The sequence below is a fragment of the Podarcis liolepis genome (genome assembly GCF_965112155.1).
Source record: "Podarcis liolepis genome assembly, chromosome: 7".
Classification (NCBI taxonomy): domain Eukaryota; kingdom Metazoa; phylum Chordata; class Lepidosauria; order Squamata; family Lacertidae; genus Podarcis; species Podarcis liolepis.
This window is the reverse complement of record NC_139561.1, coordinates 58,485,320-58,511,900: the sequence shown is the minus strand read 5'-3', so window position 1 is coordinate 58,511,900 and position 26,581 is coordinate 58,485,320. Positions and strand designations below refer to the sequence as shown.

The window sequence follows — 26,581 nt, the reverse complement described above, 5'->3', positions numbered from 1 at the left end:
GGGCCTGACCTAGCAAGCTCTTCTCAGGTTCTGACATAACAACTGAATGGCTTCAAAGTTCTCCAAAAGCCACTTTTCTGAGTTTCTGCTGCGCATGGTGAGAAGGGTCCCACCTCTGTTGGGCTCGTCACCAAACTTCTGAGTGCCCAGGACTCCTCGTGTGCCTCCAGTGCCAGCGTGGTATAGTGGTTAAGAGCAGTAGACTTGTAATCTGGTGAACTGGGTTCGCTTCCCTGCTCCTCCACATGCAGCTGCTGGGTGACCTTGGGCTAGTCACACTTCTCTGAAGTCTTTCAGCCTCACTCATCTCACAGAGTGTTTGTTGTGGAGGAGGAAGGGAAAGGAGAACGTTAGCAGCTTTGAGACTCCTTCAGGTAGTGATAAAGGGGGATATCAAATCCAAACTCCTCTTCTTCTTCTTCTTCTTCTTCTTCTTCTTCTTCTTCTTCTTCTTCTTCTTCTTCTTCTCCTCCTCCTCCTCCTCCTCCTCCTCCTCCTCCTCCTCCTCCTCCTCCTCCTGCTCAGCTACAAAGAGCAGAATTGGTTAATCAAGTTTTATCTGGACAAATATTTTCTGTCCCTCCTTACTTCAAAAATAAACATAATTTAAACCCAAGAGGGAAACTGTGTGAGTTGTGCCCTAAGAGCAGAGGGTTGTTTTCAGCTGAAGAGAGAATTCCCCTCCCCAGCTGGACCCCCAAGTGCCCCCTCACAAGTCTGAAAAAAAGAATAGAAATAGGAAACTGCTTCCAAGCCTAATTTCAGTGCTGGGGATGGGACTCTGGTTGGCAGGCAAGGCCTCTTGAGGGGCCGTGTGACCCCATGGGTGCCATGTTGGTGACCCACGATGAAACTCTTCGCCTGTTGACGTCTTGTGAGGAGAGGTTGGCAAAAACCTGCAAGGGACAGCCACAGCACTGGTGGTCAGGCATGTGCTCCGTCTGCAGCTTGTCCCAGGTTCCAATCTCTGGCGCTTCCCATTACAGGAGCGGGTGGCAGAGAAGAGCCAACTTTGCCTGAGATGGCAGGAAACTCCTGCCAGTCAAAAGTGGGTAATGCTGGAGCTAAATGGAGCAAGTCTGGCCCTGGTACAAAGCAGCTCTCCCAGTGTTACTTTTGCTGCTGCTGCTGCTGCTGCTAGTGGTAAAAACATAATTAAAAAATCACACTGTGGTTTTGGGGGCAGGAAATAAGCTGCTCTCTGTCTTGAGGTGGGAGTTTCCTTGTTTGTGTCTCCGCTTCGTGCTCTGTACGCTGAGCTGAGCTTTGAACGTTGGACTTTCCTCATCATGGGATGTGCCCAGTTTTGTTCAGTCTCGGGGGGGGGCACTGGGCTTTCCTGTGACTTCAGAGGAACTTCAGCTAAACTAAAACTGCAAGCACACCTTCTCCACCCACCCAAGGCCTGTCAGAGGTTCAGCCAGAGGCTTTCAGGACTCCCGCCTTCCTGTCTGAAGCATTTGAGGTAAAGACTCTGCATTTAATTCCTTAGCCACCAGCTCAAGCCCAACCACTGGCCCATCTACTCTCACAGTAGGAGGTGACATAAGTTTATAAAATTATGCATGATATGAAGAAAGTATATAAAGACATTTCTCCCCCTTCCTATAATTCATTGACATCCACCGAAGCTGAATGCTGGAAGATTAAGGACAGACAAAAGAAAATCTTGCAGCTCACAGTTATACTATGTGGAACTCACTCCCACAGGGGGCAAAGATGGCCACTTTAAAAGAGGATTGCAAGTTGCTGTAAACCATAGAAGGGGAGAGGACTCTTGTGTTCAAATCCTGCTTGCAGCTTTCCCACAGGCATCCGGTTGGCCACTGTGAGAACAGGATTCTGGGCCGCATGGTCCACTGGCCTGATCTAGCAGGCTCCTCTTATGCTCTTAGGACCACAACTGATGGGAGTTGTGGTTCAAAACACCTGGAGGCTGCCAGGCTAGGGGAGCCAGCTCTGCAGGGAGTACTTTCCTAGCTCTGAAAGCTGCGATCCCAGGGGTTGGAAACTTTTGCAGGCCAAGCAAGTGTTCTGCAATGCAAGACTAGCTAACATGCCATGTTGGGACCGGTTGTGGTAGGGGAGAGATTCCTGCTACTCTTTATGGAGGTAGAACATGGGTAGGCAAACTAAGGCCCGGGGGCCGGATCTGGCCCAATTGCCTTCTAAAACCAGCCTGCGGACGGTCTGGGAATCAGCGTGTTTTTACATGAGTAGAATGTGTCCTTTTATTTAAAATACATCTCTGGGTTATTTGCGGGGCATAGGAATTTGTTCATTCCCCCCCCCCAAAAAAAAAAACACCATAGTTCGGTCCCCCACAAGGTCTGAGGGACAGTGGACTGGCCCCCTGCTGAAAAAGCTTACTAACCCCTGATGTAGAATCTCCCTTCTCCCCTCCCCTGGGCCTAGGCTGGCTGGGTGGGTGCAGAGGCAATGAGCAAGGCTCTTTCCATCAGCAGATCCTGCCTGAGTTTACAAGGGGTGGGGAAGGCTGCCTCCCTCTCCTCCTGGCTTCCCCCCACCCCACCCTCAGGGCTGTCTGGTGGCTCCCACCCTCCCAGGGGCCTCTCAGGCCTTCTCCTTTGGCAGTGCTGAACTTTCCCTTGAACCCAGCCAGTTGCACTGTGAGGGGTTTTCCCAGCCCCAGAAATCACCTGACTTCGAAGCAACTTCCTGGAGCCTCTGTGCTGTTGCTCTTGCTGCGTGGGTGAGCAGCAGGGCAGGGCTTGTTGGGACTGGTTTCAGATTGTGTCTGTGGAGACGTGAGGCAGGGAGCTCAGCCCATCACTCAGCCTCTTGGCTTGGAGCAGCTCAGTGGGAAGGCAGAAGAAGAAAAGGGCTTGCAAATACCTGCGATTTGGGTCTCTCTCGGTCTACCCATTGTGGGGAAAACCCCACACCCATTTCAGCTGGAGTTTATGTAACTGCTCTGAGATGCATTTGTTTAATTTATTGGTTGCACTTTTGTACCACCCATTTCCTCCAAGGAGCTGAAGGTGGTGTACATGGTTTTCCCCCCCTCATATAATGAGCACAACAACCCTGTGAGGTAGGCTAGACTAAGAGGCAGCAGCAGGCCCCAGGTCACCCAGAGAGCTTCATGGCTGAGGGTGGGGGAGGGATGTGAACCCTGGTTTCCCCGGTTCTAGTCCAACACACTAACCACTTTAGGAGCCAGTGTGGTGTGACAGGGTGTCAGTCTATGACCTGGGAGACCAGAGTTCGAATCTCCACTCGGCTATGAAGCTCACTGGATGACCATGGACCAGTCCTCATCTCTTAGCCGAATCTACTCACAGGGTTGTTGTGAGGATGAAATGGGGAGAACCATGTACACCACCTTGAAATCCTTTGGAGATGAAGGTGGTATATAAATATTATTATTATTATTTACATGCCACACTCGGTCAGTCAGCTCCACAGGTCCAGCTGTATGGACAGCCATTGATCTGCTCCCTGGAGCTTCAAGGAGGGCAGCAGCCAAGTAGACATGAGTGACTGATGGCTTCCAGGCTCCCTAAGAAGCTGCCTTATACTAAGTCAGACCATTGGCCCACGTAGCTCAGTATTGTCTACACTAACTGGCAGCTGCTTTACAGGGCTTCAGGAGGGAGACATTCCCAGCCCTCCCTATGGATTGAACCTGGGACCTTCTGCATGCAAGACAGATGCTCTACCCTTCACTGTGTAAGGGTTGTCACATTGAAGGCAACAGAGGAGGAACTGCAGCATTTAAAAATTCTGCCGTCACACCTGTCCATGGGGCAATAGCTCCTTCCATCTGCAGCCTTATCTTCTTGCTCACCTCTCTCTGCCTTTCCAGAGACCTCCCTGTAGAGACCAGGAAGACAGAGCAGCCTCACCCAGTCTGAGCCAAGGTGGAAGGGGAATCCCCTCCTTCCCTATCTCCCCCCCCCCACCCCACCATGATTATAGATCAACAAGGAAAGAGTTTCCTCTGGCCATGGGGACAGGGGCTGCGCACTGCTGAGCTCCAAGCCCAACAGGAAGCATAATCGTAAATAGGCAAAGGTTGTCCAGCTTAGTTGGGTTCCTACGATACAGGGCTGGTGATCTGGGAGACACAAAGGGTGCTTTGTAGTCCTTACCTTGGTTGACCTCTAAACAACTCAGAGTGCCGTTGTTCCCATTTTGCAGATGGGGAAATAGTTACTGGTGGAGACAGATTGTGGTGAGAATGCTGGGCTACATGCGGCTCTGGCCTGATGCAGCAGCCAGGCTCTTCTTATGCAATAAGTTGAGCTTTGAACGGATGTTCCCATCCCATCATTTGATTCTCTGGACTACAGTGATATGCGGGGGGCGGGGGGGGGGGTTCCCCTCTCCTTCTGCTGCATAGAAGGACCCCAAGGAAGCAGGCGGGTTTTTCCGGAGGAGAGCAGCAGGACAAAGAAAGCACAGGGCAAGCTGAAAACTGCTCGGAGTCCCCTTCTTTCCAGGCACAGGGCTAGCGGAAGTGTGGACAAGCCCAAAGTCTTTCTTCACGTAGCGCATAGTTAAACTATTGGAACTCGCTCCTACAGGGGACAGTGGTGGCCACCAACTTGGCTGGCTCTAAAAGAGGGTTGGACAAAATCATAAGGTTATTGATGGCTACGAGCCAGGATGGCTAGGCTTTGCCTCCACAGTTTGGAGGCAACAATGTTTCTGAACGCCAGTAGAGGATGCTGGACTAGACTGGCCACTGGCCTGATCCAGAAGGCACTTCTTACATTCCTATGTTCCTCCCTCTCTTGTGCTGCCCGTTGCCCCAGGCTGGCATGCTCACCTCCCTTCTGACATGGCATCCAGCTCATCCCCGTTCCCAGCAGCCTTTCCACAGAACGAGATGCTTCCTGCCCTCTCCTGCATGACTCATCCTGTGCCTGGGGAAGGCAGCTGCCATCGGGCTGCACCTTACCTATCCTTTCCTCTGGAACCAACCTGGGCGGGGAAATGCCCGTGAGAAGATCAGAAGCAAAGAGGAAACCTCTCCTCTGATGGGGTGTGGGAGCCAGTGGCTGAGCCCTGGGCAAGCTGGAATAATAAATTGTCATCCAGGGGACCATGTCCCTGCGCATGTTCAGAGTGCATTTCTTTCTCATCCCACCTATCTCAGTGTCACGGTTAGAGTGCTGGCCTAGGGATCTGACAGACCAAATCCCTACTCAGTCATGAAGCTCACTGGGTAACCTTGTAAAGGTAAAGGTACCCCTGACATTTAGGTCCAGTCGTGACCGACTCTGGGGTTGCGCGCTCATCTCGCTCTATAGGCTGAGGGAGCCGGCATTTGTCTGCAGAGAGTTTCCAGGTCATGTGGCCAGCATGACTAAGCCGCTTCTGGCGAACCAGAGCAGCACACGGAAACGCCATTTACCTTCCTGCCGGAGTGGTACCTATTTATCTATTTGCACTTTGATGTGCTTTCGAACTGCTAGGTTGGCAGGAGCAGGGACCGAACAACGGGAGCTCACCCCGTCGCGGGGATTCGAACCGCCGACCTTCTGATTGGCAAGTCCTAGGCTCTGTGGTTTAACCCACAGCGCCACCCGCGTCCCTAGGGTAACCTTGAGCGGTGACCAATCTCTTAGCCTTACCAACCTCAGGGTTGTTGTGAGGATAAAGAGTGAGAGACCATTCATGTCAGCTTGAGCTTCCAATCTGTGACAGCTATGACAGCAAGCAGTACTTTTAAAGTGGGGTTTTAAATTTACTTGAGAGAGTTTTTATAATGGCCTTAACCTGATTTCCTTTCCTGCTGTTTTACAAGTCCTTTGAATTTAGGTGCATGATCCACTACATTACTGGCTTGCTTTAATGCAAGTGTTAAGCACACATGCTTCTCTCCTTCTCACTGAAATGGGCAGAGCTAAGTTGCCCTTAGCTTGCTAGGTGGCATCACAAATTTGCAAGAGAAAGGTGTCCCTACTCCTGTGTACAAACAACAGCTCTGAGGGGAAATAATACAATTATAAGCAGATGGTGGAAGTTATTTCACAGCTGCTCCCTGTGATCTTTGAGAATTCTCGGAAGAGGAGTGTTGTCCCTACCTTCAAAAGAGGAGGAAAGGTGGATCCAGGAAATGACAGACTAGCCTGGGCTGAACTCTGCAGCAGCACTACTAAGGGGTTGGTCTGTGAGTATCAAGAAAAGAATGCATTGATTACTAGGAGCCAGGATGAGTTTACCAAGAATAAGTTGTGCCAGGGAAACTTTATCTCCTTTGCTGATTGAGTTACTAGATCACTGGTGGGCAAGGCATGCACACACTACATCTTGGTTTCAACAAAGCCATCCACAAGGGCTCCCACTATCTCCTTGTTGACAACATGATAAAAACATGGGCTGGATAATAACACTGTTAGGTGGAACCACGGGTGGTTGAGCAACCATAGCCAATGAGAGCTCGCTGTGAATGGCTCTGTGTCAGCCTGGAGGGAAGTTTCAAGAGGAGTGTCACAGGATTCAGAGAATCATAGAACTGTAGAGTTGGAAGGGACCCTGAGGTTCAGTCAGTCCAGCCCCCTGCAATGCAGGAATCACAGCTCTGGAATCCCTGACAGATGCCCACCCAACCTCTCTTTAAAAACCTCCAATGAAGGAGAGGCCACCATCTTCCGAAGGAGTCCGTTCCACTATCAAACAGCTCTTAACATCAGAAAGTTTTTCCCAAGGTTCAGTCAGAATCTCATTTGCTGTCATTTAAATCCATTGGTTCACATCCTTCCCTCTGGAGCAGCAGAAAACAATCTCGCTCCATCTTCCCTGCGACAGCCCTTCAGGTATTTGAAGATGGGTATCATATCACCTTTCAGTTTTCTCCAGGCTAAACATCCCCAGCTCCCTCAACCATTCCTCATAAGGCTTTGTTTCCAGACCCTTTATCATTTTGGTCTTCCTCTTCTGCACACATTCCAGTTTGCTGAAGACATCAGAGACAATCTTGACTGTGAGGCTGACTGACTCCAGCTACAAAAGCTGAGGCTGCTGAACAGACTATTGCACTGTGGTATTATTTAGGGGGGGTGTTGTTGCAGGAGGCTGTTCCTGTTACTGGTATTATTTTTGTGTGGAAATTGGTCAATTATTTCTATGTGAAAAAAATTCAAATTTGGAACTTTTTGGAGGGGCTATGTTTGTAATTATTTGATATGTTTGTAATTTTCATGTTATAAGCTGCCTTGACCATGTTTTGAACTATGGAAAGGTGCATACAAATAAAAGAATGTATCTACGTACGTATGTTGTGAATACGGTAGGAAAGTGCAAAGCATTCTGCTGCTTATCAATTTTCTAAATGACTTGTCTGAGCGTGTAGAGAAGGTACAGACCTATCTAATCTGCAAGTTGAATGAAGCTGGGAGGAACAGCTTAAACCACAGAAAGAAGAATCAAGTTTCAGAATGATATTGACAGGCTGGAATGTTGGACTGAAACTTACAAGATGAGATTCAGAAGAGATAAACGTAAAGTCCTGCATTTAGGTACCAGGAATCAGGGACGCAAGTATTTTCTCCCTCTCTCACAACATCTATCTTGATCTCCCACATCAAGTATGGAGATTAGACTAGACCACGGCCTATAAGCTCCACACCACACACCACCAGCTCTGACTCAATCCCTGTCACCCCATCCTTCCTCCAGAAGCTGGTCTCCATGCCCTCTTTAAATCTGAAAGCAGGGAGACCTTTTAGAATTAGCCAGCTAGCCAGCAAACCGAGAAGGCTATGGGTGCCACCTAGTGGCATCACCCTCTATAGCACCAAAAGCACCACACACCATGGTCAGAATGCAGGCAGAGAGAGGTGCCAACCCACCAGCCAAGGACACACACAAATGTTGTGTATCCCCCTTCCCTATTCCTGTTTGCATCCATCTGTTTGCCTCTTGGAGACCCTTGGAGCTTTATCTGATCAAAGCCCCCATAGCCTGGAGTTTCTTCTGAATCTCAGGCAAGAAAATTCTCATGGAGGACATGACTCCAAATGGGCCTAGTTACAGACCCTCCAAGTGTCGCTCTTTTCCAGGGACGTCCCTGATTTGGAGAAGCCATTCCAGTTTCTGATTTGATCCTGGAATATCCCACTTTCCTTAGTATGTCCCTAATTTCATTGGAGAAATGTTGGGAGGGTATGGAGTTATCTGACCACCACCACCTCAGCCACCTGAAGGCAACCCAGTATAGCCCAGAGGCCCCCTTGTCACAAAGGTCCTGGCTTTGGGATTATTTAGGGTTGCCATACATCCGGAATTTCCCGGACATCGCTGGGATCTGGCCATCGGAAACAGTGTCCAGTGTCTCTGGACTGTCTGAACCACAATGCACAGGATAGCTGCCTTTCTCCACCCCTCTGCTTGCCACCCTCTGGGACGCTGTTGCTTCCACATTTGAGGAATGTCAGAAAGGAAGCTCACAGCCTGCGGCGTCTACACTCTGGAATTCCCTGCCTATTGACATCAGGCAGAGGCCTTCACTGCACTCTTTTCCGGCACCTGCTCAAAAGCTCAACAACTATTGTGTCCAGATTTTCACTTTTTGAAATATAGCAACCCCTAGATTATTTAATCCTGTTTATTTTATCAGTGAGCCTGTGCAATCCAAGGGGCTAGGAACAGAGACGTGGGTTCCAGTTCTCCTTCCACAAGGGGCTCTTTGTGCAACTTTGAGCATGCCTCTCTTGTTTTCATCCGGCTTCTGTTCCTAGTCTGTAAGACTAAGGAGAGGGAAGCTCTGAAAGGAAGCAGAACAATATACAGGTGGTGAAACATATTGCAAGCTGAAACTCACAGCAGCAAAGCCCATTTGGGAGAAACCAGCTTCTTGCCTACTTCCACCACCCCTCCAGCATCTCGCTACCCTGCAAGTTCTCCTCCTCTGCCACCTTATAGCTTCCCCTTCCATCACCACTTGCGATCCCCTGTCCTTTGGGCTCACTTGCCTGCTGCAGCCTGTGTCCTCTGGCCACCAGCCCCTGTGTAGCATCCCAGGGCCTCTTGGGCATCGCTCTTCCCTTCCATGTCCTGCAGCCACAGAGTCTGGTCCTGCCTTTGGAACTGCACCAAACAGAGGGCTTGATTCATTCATTTATTATTTTACTTGTTGCATTTATATATCACTTTTTTCCTTCAAGGAGCTCAAGGTGGCCTAGGCGGTTCTTCGCCCACTCCCTCCATTTTAGCCTCACAACTACCCTGTGGGGTAGGTGGAGGCTGAGAAGCAGTGACTGGCCCACAAGGTCACCCAGTGAGCTTCACAGCTAAGTGGTGATACGAACCCAGGTCTTGGTCCTACACTCTTAATGCTACACCACATTGGCTTGGATGACATTGATGCTCTGTTGTGCAGCCTGTTCTGCTCAGGAACGGCCTGCATCTCCCACAGCAAAGCCATGAAGCAACCACAAGGGAGGTGGAGGAGAGATCAGCCAGCTGGGGAGAGGCTGGGCTGTCTGCTGCCGGTTGAGCGAGTGTCACTTCTGTTGCCATAGATGGACACCCAGCAGAGGCAGGGTAGACTGAGAGGTGGGAGACTGGACTCAGGGTTGTTGCAGAGGAAGAAGGGTGGGATATGAATTTCAACAAGAGATCATCTGTAGGGTGGGGGGACCAGTATGAGGTTCTGCTGCCCATTAGCATAGCTTCTCTCCCTTTGGTGGGGCTTCCCCAAAGGACCTTCCCGCTGGCATTCTCCAGCCTGTCCTCAGTTCGGGATGGCCTTAGCCCTTGGGGTTTGCAAAATAATAATTGCAAAAATAAATCCTTGTCTTGGAGCACAGGTACGTGAAGGCCCTTCCATTAGGAGTGGCCCTCCAGATATAGAATCATAGAACTCTAGAATTGGAAGGAACCTCAGGGGTCATCTAGTCCAACCCACCGTACTCCAGATATCACAGCTAAAGAATCCCTGTCCATCCACCCACAATGAAGGAGAGTCCATCACCTTCCCAGGTAGCCCATTCCACTGAGACTCCAATTCCCATCAGCCCCAGAACAGCCAGGAAGAATGGCAAGAGCTGCAAGTCCTGACAGCTTTGGGGGCGGGGTACAGATGTGCCCCCCACCCCTGCCCTACCATCTTTCCAGCTGAAGAGGAGCCTAGGGGAAGTGACTCCTGGGAAAGGGGGGTTTCCGCTCCAGGCCCACCTGCACAAGCAGTTCTTGCTGCTCCCTGAGCAGCTCCAGGTAGCGGCTACTCCACAGGAGCTTCTCAGCTCGCAGCTCCTGGCTGATGTGCTGCACCTCGGCCTCCAGACTCACCAGCTGCCCCAGCATGGTGCTGCTGGACTCCTGGAGCATCTGCACCATCTTCCCCAGCTTCTCAGCACCTGGAAACACCAAGATCATAGAGTCGTAGAGTAGGGAGGGATCAAAGGCTCATCTCTAGTTCAACCCCCTGTGACGCAGGATGTTAGATACCTTGCCCCAACTGCCTCTGCCTGTGAACTTCAGGCAACCTTCAGGCAAGAAACCCAGAGGTTGGTGGCAACAGAGTCTTTGCAGAAGGTCCCAACCTCAGTCCCTGGCATCTTCTGCTAACACAATCCCAAACTGTAGGGGGGGAATACCCTTCTCTCGGCCTGAGACCCCGGAGAGCCATTTGCTCCTAAGGTGGACAAAGCTGGTTTCCATGGACTAATGGGGTGGAATGGAAGGAGATGCCATTGGATCTGGGCCCATGGGGGCCCATCTAGCCCAGCATCCTGTCCTCACAGTAGCCAACCAGATGTCCCCAAAGGGAAGCCCACAAGCAAGATGTGAGAGCAATGGCCAACTCTCACTCTTGCTCACCACCATTCCATGATTCTGTCCATGGAAGTTCCATTTAGGAATCATTAAAAAAAACTAAGAAGAGGCCTGCAGCAGCTGGATCAGGCCAAAGGAGGCCCATCTAGTCCAGCCTCCTGTTTTCACTGTGGCCAACAACCTCATGCCCCAAAGGGAAAACCGAAAGCAGGCCTTGAGTGCAACGGCACCACTCTCCCCACCAAACTATGGCACACACTCTTGAAGGCAGTGATGGCTACCATCTTGGATGGACAAATTTGTGGAGGATAAAGCTACCAAAGGCTACTAGCCGCAATGGCTGAGTTCCACCTTCACTGTCAGAGGCAGCATGCCCTGGAATCACAGGTGGGCAGGATCCTGCTTGTGGGTTTCCCACAGGTATCTATTTGGCCACTGTGAGAACGAGATGCTGGATTAGATGGGCTCCTTTGCACAGAGAGCAGGATGGAAGGCCAGCCCTTGTATGAGAAGATGTAACCCCTTCATCTTGCTCCCTTCCCCCCCCCCAACATGCCCATTGTAAGTCTACAAACCTGCCTCTTGGGGCTCAGGGGTTGTTGGTGAGGAGAGGAGCCCATCTCCTTGGTGGGCTTCACCGATGTCCTCCAGCCATGAAGTCATTGACGAACAAGCCTAAGACAGCAACAGAGGGTGAGAACATGAAACTCAAGGTTTTGTTGTGGATTTGGAGGGGGGGTCAGTCTAGTCCCTTCCAATTCTTGGGGTCCTGTACCCAGTGATGGTTAGTTAGAGTTTGCTAAACTAGTCAGACAAGTTAAAACAATGACCTTAGCTGGCCACTTAAGTGTCCTCATCAGCATCCCAAAAGAATGAGCCAGGTAGCAAAAGGTGCAGCTGAGTGATGGTTCCCACTGGGTTAATGGGGGGGGGCCTTACATCCACCACCAGTCCTAGCTGCTGGGTAGGAGAACAGCAGCCAGAGTGAGCTGGAAGCTGGAGACACAGAGACATGCTCCCTCTGTGCTGGATCCAAAGCTGTGACTAATGGAGAAGCAAGATCTGTTGGGGTGTTGACGTTGTGAGCCCCTCCATCTTCACCCTCAGATTGTATATATGTGTAAATAAAACTATGTACCCTAAAGACACCACAGTCTTCTCTGACCTTCATTCCAAGAAAACCGAACCCTGGGTAAGCTCCTGGAACCCCAGGATGCTCTCACGATTTGGAGACTGGGGTTGCGTATAACAGTATTTTAGACCCCCAGCCTTTATAACACTTTGACACCCCGAAGGCTGAGGTGTGTTTTTAGCTTGGATAGAGGTGGCATTGGGGTGGGGGTTACTTGCAAGATTCAGGGCTGTTACCTCCTGCACAAGGTCAAAGGCGGCTTCCCAGCAGAGCTTGTAACAGAACAAGATAACCTGTGGAGGTGGAAAGAGAGAAGTTAGAAAGGCAAGGAAATCCCACCCACCCCATTTCAGGCAGGGACGTTCATTGCACTCTTTTCCAGCACCTGCTAAAAACTTTTTTGTTTAGACAAGCCTATGCAGATGCTTAGAAAGCTGATGTGGGTTTTAATCTGTTTTATTGGTTTTATCTTTTGAATGCTTTGTGTTGTTTTAAAGTTGTTTTTCTGATAAATTTATTGCTGTATTCTCTTTGTAAACCACTTTGAGGGTTGTTGTTGTTTTACAATCAAGCAATAGATCGGTATTATGAAACAAATAAATAAGGAGTAGGAAGTAGAGTTTAAAAAACATGACACAATTAACAAGGGAGTTTAAAACCCACACACAAACCCCACAGAACCTCCCCCAATTCACTCTAACCCATACCCTCCAACATTTCTTTGATGAAAATAGAGACATCCTAAGGGAAAGTGGGACATTCCGGGATCAAATCAGAAAGCGGGGTGGCTTCTGTAAATCCAGGACTGTCCTTGGAAAATAGGGAGGGTCTGCTAACCAACATGCAAACTTTTCAAAATTTAAAAGTGAAATGTATGTACTCTAACTCCTTCCCCACCAAACGATTTTGAGAGCCAAATGTTACTCTGGAAAAGCCATCACTAACTGGAATGTTGTTTCTTCTTGAAAAACAACAACAAACCCTGTCCATATTGCATCAAGGGGTCAGTTGCAAGCCCACAACACTGGCAGAGATGGGGGTGTAGCCGGTGCCTAAATGGTGCCGTTCCACCACTGCCTACCCCACCACAAAAGTTCAGCTAGGTCCGTTCGTGCAAAGGCAAAACTCAGTGATCTGAAAGGTTCTTCCCCTTTGGCTGACTGATCCCAGAGGGAAAAACATGAGCTGGTGTTGTTTCACCCAGTCACAGGACTACTCCCAGCCTGATAATGGAAATCCTACACTACTCCACATATACTAACCCACACGGCTCGCCAGAGGAGAAGAAGCCCATCCAGGGCTTTTGGCACCAGTGCCAAAAGCAACTTGAAGCCAGCTCTGGGGTGGAGCAGCCTCTTGTGGGGCACCATGGCGCCTCTGCAGAAGAAAGAAGAGAAACTGGGTCTCATAAACACCAAAAAGGCAGGAAGTGCCTGGGATCAGCTAATGACTACAGCACATCTTCTTTCCTTATATCTGTCATGGATGACATTGCATCACTCTCTCTCTCTCTCTCTCTCTCTCTCTCTCTCTCTCTCTCTCTCTCTCACAGGCATGTTGTGCAGAATTTGCCTCCTGCCCCCAGAATGCCTGCCTCCACCCACCCACCCAGCAGAGTGCCATCTTCACCTGCTCTCGCTCCACTGCTGTAAACAAAACCAGGTGCCCAAGACAGAGACTGGGATTGTGGCTTCCCCTCTGGGATGCTGCCTTGGGAGGGATAAGCGCCTGCCTGACCCAAGAGGATCAGTGCAAGAGAGCAAGGGGGATTAGCCCTTTCATTAGGTCTTAATCTCGCCTCTCCTTGCCTCTCATTTCCAGGCATTGCAGGTGCTCTGGGAACAGGTTACCGGGCTCCCAAACCTCAGGTCCCAGCCACACCTGAAGGCCCACAGAGCCACTCGCTTGCTGAAAGCTAAGCAAGGCTGGCCAGTGGCTGGCTAAGAGACCTCCCACGAGCCACACAGACACTGCCTGGGGCTCCAAGATGGAAGCAGTTCTTGCTGCTAATGCAGACTGGAGCTCTGCACAATTTGCAAGCTCCTAAGGGGCACAGAGGAATATGGGTGGCACTGTGGGTTAAACCACAGAGCCTAGGACTTGCCAATCAGAAGGTCGGTGGTTCGAATCCCTGCGACGGGGTGAGCTCCCGTTGCTCGGTCCCTGCTCCTGCCAACCTAGCAGTTCGAAAGCACGTCAAAGTTCAAGTAGATAAATAGGTACCGCTCCAGCGGGAAGGTAAACGGCGTTTCTGTGCGCTGCTCTGGTTCGCCAGAAGCGGTTTAGTCATGCTGGCCACATGACCCGGAAGCTGTACGCCGGCTCCCTCGGCCAATAAAGCGAGATCAGCGCCGCAACCCCAGAGTCAGCCACGACTGGACCTAATGGTCAGGCGTCCCTTTACCTTTAAGGGGCACAGAAGTCCTCTCAGAGGGGAGCAAATCTCCCTTGGGCAGCTCTGCAAAGGAAGCCTTCATGAGGGAGGCTCACAGATATTAGTTCTCTTTGGTGCAGATGCCTGACCTCAAGGAGAGCTAGACTCATTACTTGCCAAGAGCCAGGTTCATACCTCCCCATTGCAAATCCCAAACACAGTCACTCTACAAGGAGCCACGCAAGGAGGCTTGCCAGTTTGCGGGGGTGGAGGGAGTGAAGTCTCCCCACCCTTGTCCCAAGGTGAAGATGCCTCCACTTCCTTGCAGAGACAAGCAACAACTCTCCCAGGGTCAATATTTAAAAAGTTTAATACAGTAGTTCCCAAAGTGGGTGGTAGTTTTTATTTTTGTAAACAGCTTTGATATACTTTGGATGATATAGCGGTATACAAATATTTTTACAAATAAATAAGGATTGATCTTCCTCTTCCTGGCTGCAATACAAAATTGCAGTAATAATAAATAAACTGAAAATATGCTGCCTTTACTTAACACCCAAGATCTTTTGCCTATGTTGGCTGCCTTACTCTGCCTAATGTCAGGGCCCAGCCCCAGAAATTCCCAATACTTCCCTTGGGAACCCCAGGAACCCCATTAGAAGCCAGGAGTCCCAGTGCATTTTGCCTAACTTGTTATCCTCCTTTCAATGGCTTTCTTGCCATCTTTACTGCAATGTAAGTTTAAATGCTAAAGGGGTTCCAATGTGGCAAAGGGAGGTGACTTGTGATTTATCTTGGTGTTGGTGCGAGGGTTTGGTTGTAGGGTCTGACTTTTAACATCTAGGCTGAAGGTACTCTTGGCTGGTTACTTCCTAGCTGGATTCCTCTGTCTGAGTTGCCTTTGTTTAAATGCTGATTGGCAGGGGGAGGAGTGGTGAGAAAAGGGGATGGGCCAGAGGGGAGGCGAACAGCAGACTTGTCCATGAAGGTGGTTGCACACATTTCACACACCTGCCCAGGTGATGCTCCTGCATCTTCGGTCAGAGAGATTTCTCCACCATTCCCGTAATTTTGAATCCTTGAAATTCAGGGAGGTGTGACAACAGAGTGCAAAACTGGAAGGTGCCAAATCCCACGACCACCTGGCGTCCCCACGTCTCAGAAGGCCTCTCCCAAGTGCTTCAGGCTGGATCCATGAATGGCCACAATCAGGTGAGCCGACAAAACTCGCCAGCACAGACATCAGAGAGCTCCCTCCCAAGCCCCCCTCCCCAGCACTTGCCCAGGTGCAAAAGGGCTTCCCTGTCTTGATGCAATGGTGCCTTGCAGACCACCACCAGCAGGATCTGGCCCTGACCCAGGCTGGCTGGCCAGCTAGGTCCCCCCCCCCCTGCTCAGAAACAAGCTCAGTGAGATGGAAGTTTGATGGCTTTATTTACAAACAAAAGACAGAAGTGTTTTTTAAAAAGAGAGAGACTCTGCCCCCACCGCCTTCATCCCTCTCAAGCATCAGGAGAATTAAACAGTCACCTTCCTGCTCCAACCCACTGCCTCTTTGAAGTAGTTCCCCCAGCATCACCACAGTCAGGCTCCAACAAGAGGGAAGAGGACCTACATAGACAAGGGGGCAGCACAGCTGGACCATTTCTTTTCTTTCTTTTTTTTTAAAAAGTTGTAATTTAAATATCAAGGTTTGTTGTTGTTGTTGTTTTTTAAAAAAGCAACATCATGAGACAAAAAAAATGGGTTATAATCAACCAGAAGAAACAGAAGGAAACATCAACAAGAGCATTTCCTGATGGTTATTTTACACATGATGAAACAGCAGCAGTGAGGCTGGCCAATCCAAGGTGGGCGTCTGTCGCCGAACAGCTGAGAAGGAAGGAAGCAAAGAAGGAGCAGCTGCTGCTGCTGTCACAGATTGTCCCCATCAACATCATCTGAGCTGAGCTGAGCCAGGAGACCTGGGCAGTCTGGGATGGGAAAGAGCTGGACTTGTGCTTATTCAGTCTCCTGGTGAGGGCTGGGATTTGGGGCGGAAGGCAGACAGGCTCTTGGAAGATTCAGCTTGGAGGCATCTAGTAATCCTGTGGCAGGAAAGAATAAGGTGGCAGGGCATCAGGACAGCTGCTCCCACAAACTGCTGCTTCAGAATCCCACCCCACTCTTTGCATTCAGTGTGGGGAGAGGGAGGAAGATTTAGCTCAGCAGGGGCAATGCCAGAGAGCTTAACCACTTAGACACATTGCCCTCCATTCATTAAGTGGAGGGTGAGTAGAGGAAGGATTCACCCTTTAGTGAAAAGATGGGATTTGTCTTAACTCCTAATCCACCCTCCCCATCCCAGAATTCTGCCATTGAAAGAAGAACTGGGTGAAGAGGGAGGGCAGGGGATTGAAGGTAGGGGGTGGAGAAGGGCATTCCAAGGTCAGAGGATGATACTTACAGCTCGGGGCTTTTTGTTCAATTTGAGATCAATCCTGCAAGGAAGGAAAGAGAAAGGAGCTTTCAGATGAGATTCAGGGAAAAGTCAGATCCAAAAACCAAGCCACAGAATGTGGTTAATTTGTCCCCAGTTGCCAATTCAGCCAGGCCAAAGCAGAATCTGCCCCCACCCCAACAACATACCCCAACCCTGCACAGAAATGCAGTTTTCTACCCACACAATCAGAAGGAAAATGAATTAGAGAGTTAGCCAGCATCCATAGACTGAGTTAACATGTCATGCGCTATGTTAGCAGGTTAAAGAGTGCAGCTCTTTTGAGGAGAGAGCGGATGTCAGATTGAAAGAGGATTTGGCTACCCCAGCCAAATCAAAGGCCTCGTGTTTCTCTGCAGCGGGGCGGAAAAAAGGCCAAGTCCAACATGGGCCATTGGCTTCAGAAAGCAAAGCAAGAAAAATCAAGTTTTCAAAACCCCAACAGAAGTTTATCTGCTTTTTAAAATGATGTAAAGGAAGCGGAAGAAGGAAGCTGATTGAGTATTGCCAAGGTTATTAAATAAAAAGTTACCTCCAATGCGCTTTTGTCTGTATTTTAAAAAACTTGCCAGCCTAACCTAATATACATACCTACAATTAAACAGATAAACTATGGGTTAGAATAGCTTTGACCAGGCATGGCGGGAGGGAGGAGTGGGGGATGGGGGGGGGAGGGAAGAGATGAAAGCAGGGGAGGGGGGGTTGGTGTGGAGAAAGGTCTACGGACTATAAACACAGCACAAGAACTAAGTCAAGTCAAACTTACTCAAAGTCATAATCAAACATGCCAGACGGGCTGAGGGGGCAGCATTTGAAAGGAAGAAAGCAACAGACATTAATATACTAAGGAATTAAAATTAATTAGTCGATTAGCCACCCTAGCAAGTTTATTCAAAAATAAAAACAGAGCCAGTGGCGATGATCCAAACTTCAGAATAGGGCACCTGATGACCAAGCACCGGCCTTTAAAATCCCTCCCTCTCCCCCCCCCCCGCCCCACTCCCAGCCTCTCAGCCTGGCACCCCACAGATTCCACCTCCCACCCCACAAGCTCTGTGGAGCATTCTTATGGGGCTCAAGGGGAGAAGAGCTGCAGGGGGAGGGAACAGGCAGGTGAGGAGGAGGAAGAAGGATGATGGGGAGGGGGGCAAAGGCAGCTCTTAAGGGCAGAGTAGCAGTGGGTGGGAGGGAGCTGACACGGGAAGGTGGGAGAGCAAAGGCAGGAATAAGCAGCACCAGAACGGATTCGGTCCCAGACATTCACGCACATGCCAGCCTCACTCACAAACCCCGGTCTGGATTCTTGGGGGGATTGGGATTTTCAACAGACCAATCAAACACAGCATGGCTATGAGACTCCCGGTCCGGAGAACCCAGGAGGAAGGGAAAGCCTGAAGCGCCCCACAACATAAGTGGTGTTTAAACAGAGGTTGGAGGGCCATCATCTGTCGGGGATTCCTGAGCTGCAACTCCTACACTGCAGAGGGTTGGAATCCTGGAATCCTGTCCAGCTCTATCAACTCTGTAAATCTTTGATTCTACCCAGCTGCCAGATATTCTGAATGCCCACCTAGGATGTGAAACTGTGGCAGACTCCCATTTTCCACCCCTTGTCCCCCTTTCCCACCACTACCTTTTGCACTTTCCTAAATTGCAACCCCTGTGGGGCAGGTCCCTGCCCTCTCACTCTTACAGAGCAGCCTGGACCCAGATGGGGCTATGCCAATAGCCATAACATGCTGCAGTTAGAGGTGACATTTCACCTGCATTTTCCATCTGTCATCTGCTCAATGGAGGCCTCTTTCCTATTTGGAGTTGGGCCCTTGGCAAACCCCCACTAATTTAGGAGCATCCCTTGCTGTGGACCTGAACTGCATCCCTGGGGTGGCTTCTTTCCCCCCCTGCAACACATAAATGGGTTTGCTCAAGAGGGTCAGCATGGAACAGTGGTGAATCAAATGCCTGGCTCTGAACAGTAAGTCACCGGGTGAACCATGCCTAACCTACTCCCAAGAGCTGCTGAGAGGATAAGAAAGAACCATAATTGTCACCCTGAGCTCCTTGGAATGAAGAATCAAAATTTACTAAAATAAAGCTACCTCCCTCTACATTACTGGTGGGGAACTTTTGGTCCACCAAGTGATGCACCACGCTGTTTCGGGTGCCGTTCCAGCAGTGGGAGAGCTGAGAAGCAGAGAATGATTGGCTCTGCTGGGACAGGCCAGCCCCATCGGGCCTCCTCTGCCCTCAACTGTCACCTGCAGGCAGCCATTCACCCCAGGCTGCCTCTGTGGGAGAGATGGGTACCAGCAAGGCTCATTTCATCAGCTTTGCTAGAGGCCTAGCTCCATCAGGCACCTCCTGCTCCTGAACTGTGCCAGTTGGTCAATATAGGAACAGCTGTGCAGAAATTGGTGTCCGAGTTTTGGTTTTCATTTTCCTCTTCCCTCCCTGTTCCGTTTCCCCTGTGTTTCATGGTTTGTTTGTTTTTAATAGACTGTAAGCCTGCAGTTAGGGATTGTCTTGTCTTGATCATATATACTCTAGTGGCCAAAATTGTGGAAACCTTTTGGGGAAAGTGTATTTCCGAGGTTTGATGGCTCATAACACCACTTCTTTTTGGGAGTAATACCATAAAATTCTATATCAATGTAAAGATCATTTAATGAAGAATGTAATGTAGTAACTTTTATGAAAGATTATTTATTACAACAGCAGTCATAAAGAAGAAACGTGAAACACATAGAAAAAATGAGATATGCAAGAATTCTCACCATGTCAGTTAATACTTAGTTGGGTAAACTTTAGCTTTAATTACGGCATTACGATGCCTTCCCTTGGAATGAACCAAGTTTTTTAGTTCTGCAGCTGTAATAATGTGAAACCAAGATTGAATTATTGCCTCTATTAATTGGGTTTTATTGCTGGGTTGCTTCTGACTAACAAGTTTCTTTAGTTGGCTCCATAGGTTTTTGATTGGGTTAAGGTCTGGGCTATTCCCAGACCATTCCAGCAGTGGAATATGATTATCTTGAAACCACCTTTTGCAAACAGTAGCAACATGACATGGAGCTAAATCCTGTTTAAATATTAAATAAATATTTCTATAAATGCTTCATTGTTTATGAAAAGATCACATGTGGAACGCTTCAGTTCGGGCTCAAGTATTTCATTTATGTATTTTGGGGCATTTACATTCCCATTAATGATGCAAATTCTGCCCACAGCTTTTGCTGTCATACAATCCCAGATCATAACACTAACTGGGTGTTTCATGGTAGGTGTAATGCAAGTAGGATGTAAATCTTCTCTGATTTTTCTCCTCACGCAAGGAGATTTTGGTCTCATCACTCCAAACAACACTGTCCCACTGTTCTGCTGTCCAGTTGGGTTTTAGCCCAGTTTAATCTTTTCAGTTTGAGAAATAACCGTGGATTTTTCCTTGGATTTCTAGCATTTAGAACATATTCCTGCAGTCTGCGCCAAACAGTCCTTGCACTCAACTTCACATTACATTGCGCCATGTCATCTTGTATACACCCAGATTATTTTTCTGCCACGTAGCCCCAAGTCTCTCAATTCTTCTGTCGTTACTTGCTGTTATGCACCTTTTCCTGCCTTTACCAGTCTGATTTTGTAGTGACTGAGTCTCCTTATAGCTCTTCAAAAATTTAGAAATGCCACCTTTAGTTAAGTTTCCACCAATTTTTCTTCTAATTTCTTCATAACTGTAGCCTTGTTCACTTAATAGTACTATTTTACATCGCTTTCTGGGTTACCAGTCAACTCTTTGCGCCATTTGTTTAATTTTATTACGTTTTACAAGCTCACTAAATGAAAGAACAAAAAACAAAAAAACCCAACTTGATAGCAATCATCTAACACACTGACCAATGTCCTCCTCTCAGCTCCAGTACATAACATCAACAGCTGAATCCTACTGTGACCTGATTGGATCATTGCCAAAACAAGACGACACCTAATTGGCTCTCTAAACACTCATGCTCATTGGCTACATTCAAATGAAGGAACGCTACTGCATATCAGCCTAAGGAAGTTGTGCTTCTCTGTTCTGGTTATTTGGGTATAACTTTTTACAGAATAAAGGTAAGTGTTGCATTCGTCATTAAATTATCTCTCCATTGATATATAATTTTATGGTATTACTCCAAAAAAAGAGCGGTGTTATGAGCCATCAAACCTTGGAAATACACCTTTTCCAAAAGGTTTCCACAATTTTGGCCACTAGTCTAAGCTGCTCTGGGAGTCTTTGGGGCTGAAGTGCGGGACGCAAATGCTCCAAACAAAACAAATAAAATAAACCACGCCTACCTTTCTCAGCCCTGATGGCAGGTGAATCAGGTGTAAGAAAATTCAAGGCAAGGCTTGAGACCTCAAGCTGGAGCCCCCTTTAAGTGCTCTCACCCCCGACTCTTCCTTTACAGGCAAAACGGGCTGCTTTTTAACGGAACATCTTTTTCTATTGCCCTGCCCAGTAACAGGAAAGGGGCAGGATTTTGCCTGTAAAGGAAGAGTCAGGAAGGCACCTTCTCCTGCTTCCTCTTCCTTTGCAATCACACCTTGAACATCCTATGACCTGACATGTATTTTTATTTATGCACAACAGTCCTACCCCACCTCCTTCCATCCAAGGAATTCAAGGTGGCATTGGTTGGTTCTCCCTCTGCACATCTTATCCTCACAAGAACCCTGTGAGGTAGGTTAGCCTGGGAACAGTGACAAGAGCCCCCAAGGTCACCCAGTGGGAACTTCATGGCTGAGTGGGGATTTGAACTCTGGTCTGCCAGATCTTAGTCCAACACTAGTGTGATTCCTTAGGGGGGCACTAAGAGGCAAAGGGGGTGGCGGGGGGTGGCCGCTAGAGGTGTAAATAACTCTCAGACTTCGAAAAGCTGGTATCAACGTATCAAGTTCATCAGTTTTCTTGAAATAATTAAGCTAAATAGCGTTAACTGGATTTTGAATAAATGTGCAATTAACTGTTACTGTTTTGAATTCTAGTGTGTTATTATCTACCTTAACGGGTCATGCAAACCACTATTCTGAATAATGCTTTTTACAGAGTAGGGGGCACTGGGGATGAGGTTATGGAACCAAGGCAGTGGTGGCCTGAAAAAGTTTGGGAAGCACTGCTCTAACTGCTGCACTGCACTCCCCCTGCCCACCTGTGGCCCAAAAATCCAGTCCCCCAGCCCTGCTCTGTGCCACCAAGAGTCCTCTTCAACACCCACCTCAAAAGAAAGATTTGGTAGGGCGAGACTCTCCTTCACGGGAGGTTTTTAACCAGAGGTTGGACAGCCATCCCGCAAGGGTTCTTTAGCTGCGATTTCTGTGTCACAGGGGGCTGGACTAGATGCCCTTTGGGGGTCCCTTCCAACTCTACAATTCTATGATTCCAAGACCAAAATATGTGCCAAGCCAGAGGGGGAAATCCTCTGGCAGGGTATTTGCCCTTCAAGAGAAGGTGCCCTCTAAACCCCCCAACTCCAGCTCAGCCCACACACTTAGCCCTCGCCCACCTCACCTGTGTCGATTTTTGTTCTTCCGTTTTTTGTGGCTACTGTGGTGGCTGCCCGAAGTGGAGGATGCTGCCTTCTGGGGCTTCACCCCTTGGACGGAGCCGTCCAGCTCTTCCGCTTCTTCTTGGCTCGGTTCGTTCTCCTGGTTGTGGAAGTCTGGGGAGGTGTCGCTCTCCGTCCCGCTGCCAGGCTCCCCTGAAGGAGAAATCCAGGCACGCCTCAGAGCTCAGAGAAATAGCTGCTCTCATTGGCTCTGGCCAGAAGGCCAGCCCCCAGGGGTCAGGAAGGAAGCCCCTACAGCAGGGGGGAAATGCGCTTTTTGCACCCACACCTGAATCAATTATCAATTTACTGTAATCTTCTTTTAAAAAAACACCATTATATTTCTAACCTATTCTTATCTCAGAAAACTCAGAGCAGGATGGAAGAGTAAATAAGTGAGAAACATGGGCTGATTTTGGTTCTGCAAGGGTTGCCCTTCTCCTTGATGGAGAAGGAGCTTTCCAAATGAAAGGCCTAGTGTCAGCCAAATGTGCCGAATTAGTAGATATTCTCGCTGGTCTGTTTTATTAGGGCTTATACTTACACAGAAGAAAGACCTGCACATGCAGACAATAGATTCTATGTGCTATGGTCATCCAAATTATATAAACCAGCCTCGGCTTACATGAGGGAGTGTTCCATGGAAATCCTATGCAGATGGCACAACGTACCAGTGCAAATTGCCCATGTGATGCCAGAATTGTTAGTGGGGATGTGGGGAAAGAAGCACCTTCCTCCACCTGTGGTTCCTCCACCCACAGGCATTCAAATGCTGGACAATTGGTCAAGAAATGACCAAAATCATCAAATATCCCAACACAACTTCACTGCAGCTTTAGTTACTAAATCTGTGGGAAGAGCAATTCAAAGTTTTCAGCTCTCACGGAGAACCTTGCAGGACTTGTGACTTCTGCTTTGGTATAAAAATATGTGAAGTTTAGCATTAGCTGAAAAAATAACCCCTAAATTACTTGGTGGCAAAAGCTTGGAGGGCTCTGAAAATTTTTACTCTGATTGGTGTTATATTATATATAACAAGCACACAGGACTCTCTCTCTGCAGCACAATATGAAATTCAGCTTTCCTAATGGTCTTAAGTATTCTGCCAGTCTACTATTGGGTCTCACCTAGATATACTGCACTTTTTTTGATATTTCTATTGTTTTTATTGTATTGGTTTTTTATTTACAGTACTTCAATAAAATATTTAATTTTAAAAAAAGTTTTCCACGTGCAGGAAGCTTTTGGCATTCAATCCTGCTCTCTTCCAGAAGCAGGACAGTCCAACTCTGCACCTTCTGAGTTGGATTTCACAGCATCTGTGAAGTGAGCAGTGTGGAGACAAGTTCACAAGAGAGGAAGGGGGCTCAGCAGGAAGGAAGGCCAACTTACGTTTTTCAATGAGCTGGTCCTGAACTCCTGCCAGTGCGCTGACCGCCTAGGAAACCGAAAGAGACCAGATTGAGGAGGATTGTGGGAACTTCTGGGAGACTCCACCCCATCGCCTCCTTCTCAGGCCACTCAAAGAGGTGCCACATTTGGCTGGACTTCCGAGATTGTGCCATAGGACAGGCACAGGTTGCAAATCCCACCCCACTCCAAGTACTTGCCCTACTTTCTATGCTTTGGCAGTATCTCCCTTGACAGGATCTCAGGCATCTAGTGATGGGGGAAAGCTTCCTCTGCCCCAGGAGGACTGGCATTGGTCCTCCCTCAGTGCTCGGAGGACAAAGAACAAACTACACCTGAATAAGACAAGGTGGGAAGGAAGGAGACTGGGAGGACCCAAATGGTGTGTGTTGTGCGAGAGGGCTGGCCAAAAGTGGACAGGAATAACTCCAATGCTTTCAAAATAACAAATAAACACAGTTTGCTCAACCTGAAAGATGTCTAGAGAAGTTGAGGGATCAGTTCAGTGACTTCTTCCTGTCAATAGGGGAGGATACAGGGAGACTACCTAGAGGAGGACCAAAAGTTGGAGGCAGCAATGCTTCTGAGTACCTGTTACTGGAAATCATGCAATATGCTTTCCACGTGTTTGGGTGGAAGAAAGGACATAGGAGGGGGAGGCCTCAGAGAAACAACACAGGCCTTGCCCCCAGGTTGTGTTGCACTCACAGCAGCTGATGTGACTGAAGACTTGCTGAAAAGGCGCTCGGCTTCTTTGAACTTGCGGTTCCGTCGGTCATTCTTGCTGTTGGAGTTCCTGGAAGCAAGAGAGGAGAAAATAGATAGAAACAAGTTTTTCTCCCTGACTCAAAACACTAGAATTTGTGGACCTTCAACTGAATATTTAGGACAGCTACACAGCACATTGTTAAACTATGGAACTTGCTCCTGCAGGAAGCATTGCTGGGCACCAACCAAGACGGCTTTGGAAGAGGATTAGGCCAATTCATGAAGGAGAAGGCTATCCACAGCTACTAGCCAGAATGGTTATGCTCTGCCTCCATGGTCGGAGGAGGTAAATACTACTGAATGCCAGTTGCTAGAAACTACAGGAGACGAGGGGGCTCTTGACCTTAGGTCCTGCTTGTGAGTTTCCCGTTGGGGCATCTGGTTGGCCACTGTGAGAACAGGATGCTGGACTAAAAGGGTCACTGGCCTGATCCAGCAGCCTTCCTATTGGCTGGTGTAAGTCAAGGGCAGACCTGTGAAATAGCATCTCCCCACAACCACCACCTCAAACGGGGAAACCACCCCTCTCTTCTCAAGAAGAAGTGGGAGGGAGTGCCCTTTTGCAGGCCGCCTTCTGGACTCTAGAATAAACTGTGACTGCTGTATGACAACAGATTAAGGCCCAGGCCCAGTGGGTGACACACACACACACCCCGGACCCCAGAGAGGTGGCTGTAGCCCCTGCCCCAAATCAGGGAAGGAGCACTGGTGAGGCAGGAGGTGGAGGGTGGGGGGAAGAGAAGGAAGGAGTAGCTCAAAGTGGAAGGGGGGCAGCAGGGAGTCACCCGCAGCAGTCCAGGCCATGGGACACCCCCCAGAGGAGAGCTACAGGGTTTATCACTTAGAGCAGGGTGGACCTGGCGCAGTTGCAAAGCGCTTTGCTAGAGGTCTCCTGTTGCAACCCATGACGCCAGTCCTCTTTGAGGGCGGCTTTCCGTTTTGCACCCCGCCCTCCACTCACTTCTGGTTGGTCAGGTAGCGGTCCCAGCCTCGGATGATGTTGCCGTACATCTGGGTATCTTCTAGGTAGCTGCCCTCGAAGGCGTAGATCTGCCGCTCCAGGTTGGCCAGCGTCTCCTGCAAAAGGGCAGAAGGGAGAGAGGAAACATCGAGCGCGCGGTGGGGAGGGGCGGCAGGGGAGCCTCGCGGTGGGTGGGGGCTTTTGGAGGAGCAGGGGCAGAGAAGGTATCCCTCCCCGCGCCCGCGCGCCCACACTGCCCGGGCCAGGGGCATCATCATCATCATCTTCGCCCAGGCCTAGCCCGCCCCTCCCCTCCCCTCCCTCGGCGTCGGGGGGCTCCTACTCACGGCCAGCTCCTGCTTGCGCTTGACCAGCTCGGCCAGCTCGCGACGGGTGTCCGGGATCTGCGGCGGGGCGCCGGCCTTGGTGGCCGCCCCGTGGAGCGCCGCCATCGCCCGCGAGAAGGAGGAGAGCGAGCGGCAGGAGGAGAGGCGAGAGGAAGGCCCGACCCAGGCAGGCGAGCGGGAGCGCGATGCCGGGCGGAGCCGCTGGGAGCAGCAGAGGCTGGAGCCTCCTCCTTCCCCGCCGTCGGGCCAGCCCTTGCGCGGAGGCGGAGGCAGCCAAGCGGCGGTTGGGCGGCCCGCAGGCGGCAGTCCCCGCCCTGCCAGCTCCCTCCCTTTCGGCGGGGCTTCCACTCAGCCGAGCCGCTCTCGATAAGCAGCAGCAGGAAGGATGGAGGGGCCGGAAGGCTCCGCCCGCGCTTCCCTCTTGGATCTAGAAGCGCCCGCCGGTCCCAATCCCAGCCGATCAGTGGGCTGGGAAGGGTCGAGGAGCCGACGGACACAGGCCCACGGATTCCCGCCGCCCTTTCACCTGGGGAGGCCTCTCACCCCGCCAGGAAGCCAACTCACAGTTGGGCTCCCAAGCCTCTGCCTTTCTGACGTTACTCGGCAGAAGAGGGGATGGAGAAGAGTTGCACTATCGCCTCCGTTGAAATATATTTAGGGAATGTCAACAGGCCAGGAGAAGTTCCTGGGATTCCTTCAACGGGGCAATGGGTGCAAGATGAAGCAAATATTTGTTATGAAGCAGAAAGCAATTATATTTCGAACCAGGCCTGAACCAG

General features: G+C 49.6%; 2 protein-coding genes across 5 annotated transcripts; both read right to left on the bottom strand.

Annotated features, from left to right (window-relative positions):
- Positions 1-8,515: 8,515 nt before the first annotated feature.
- Positions 8,516-15,380, bottom strand: LOC310710680 (uncharacterized protein). The gene is made up of 6 exons (XM_083511702.1): positions 15,267-15,380; positions 13,144-13,258; positions 12,118-12,174; positions 11,325-11,424; positions 10,150-10,331; positions 8,516-9,060 (listed from the first exon to the last, which is right to left on the bottom strand). Exons 1-6 carry the CDS (start codon positions 15,287-15,289, stop codon positions 8,938-8,940), a joined length of 600 nt encoding a protein of 199 aa, XP_083367828.1. The 5' UTR covers positions 15,290-15,380; the 3' UTR covers positions 8,516-8,937.
- A 292-nt stretch (positions 15,381-15,672) lies between these two features.
- MEAF6 (MYST/Esa1 associated factor 6) lies at positions 15,673-26,492 on the bottom strand. Of its 4 annotated transcripts, XR_014528180.1 has the most exons (9): positions 25,803-26,063; positions 25,456-25,571; positions 24,435-24,522; positions 23,709-23,754; positions 22,280-22,469; positions 17,501-17,530; positions 17,267-17,325; positions 16,702-16,735; positions 15,673-16,342 (listed from the first exon to the last, which is right to left on the bottom strand). XR_014528180.1 is itself a non-coding variant. In XM_083511696.1 (8 exons), exons 1-8 carry the CDS (start codon positions 25,905-25,907, stop codon positions 16,334-16,336), a joined length of 618 nt encoding a protein of 205 aa, XP_083367822.1. In that variant the 5' UTR covers positions 25,908-26,062; the 3' UTR covers positions 15,673-16,333. The 4 variants fall into 4 exon arrangements, 2 of the variants coding, with proteins under 2 accessions (XP_083367822.1, XP_083367823.1); XR_014528179.1 differs by lacking the exon at positions 17,501-17,530 and having other exon boundaries at positions 25,803-26,492; XM_083511696.1 differs by lacking the exon at positions 17,267-17,325 and having other exon boundaries at positions 25,803-26,062.
- Between the last annotated feature and the right edge of the window lie 89 nt (positions 26,493-26,581).

Excerpts from the sequence above, each read along its gene's own strand:
- LOC310710680 (XM_083511702.1), bottom strand. The coding sequence starts at position 15,289 with ATGCAGGAGCATCACCTGGGCAG. Across the intron at positions 11,425-12,117 it reads CCTTTGACCTTGTGCAGGAG|GCTTGTTCGTCAATGACTTC; the intron begins GTAACAGCCCTG and ends TTGCTGTCTTAG. Across the intron at positions 9,061-10,149 it reads AGCAAGAACTGCTTGTGCAG|TTCCAAAGGCAGGACCAGAC; the intron begins GTGGGCCTGGAG and ends TGTTTGGTGCAG.
- MEAF6 (XM_083511696.1), bottom strand. The coding sequence starts at position 25,907 with ATGGCGGCGCTCCACGGGGCGGCCACCAAGGCCGGCGCCCCGCCGCAG. Across the intron at positions 24,523-25,455 it reads CGCTACCTGACCAACCAGAA|GAACTCCAACAGCAAGAATG; the intron begins GTGAGTGGAGGG and ends TCTTGCTTCCAG. Across the intron at positions 22,470-23,708 it reads GGACCAGCTCATTGAAAAAC|GGGAGCCTGGCAGCGGGACG; the intron begins GTAAGTTGGCCT and ends TTTCTCCTTCAG.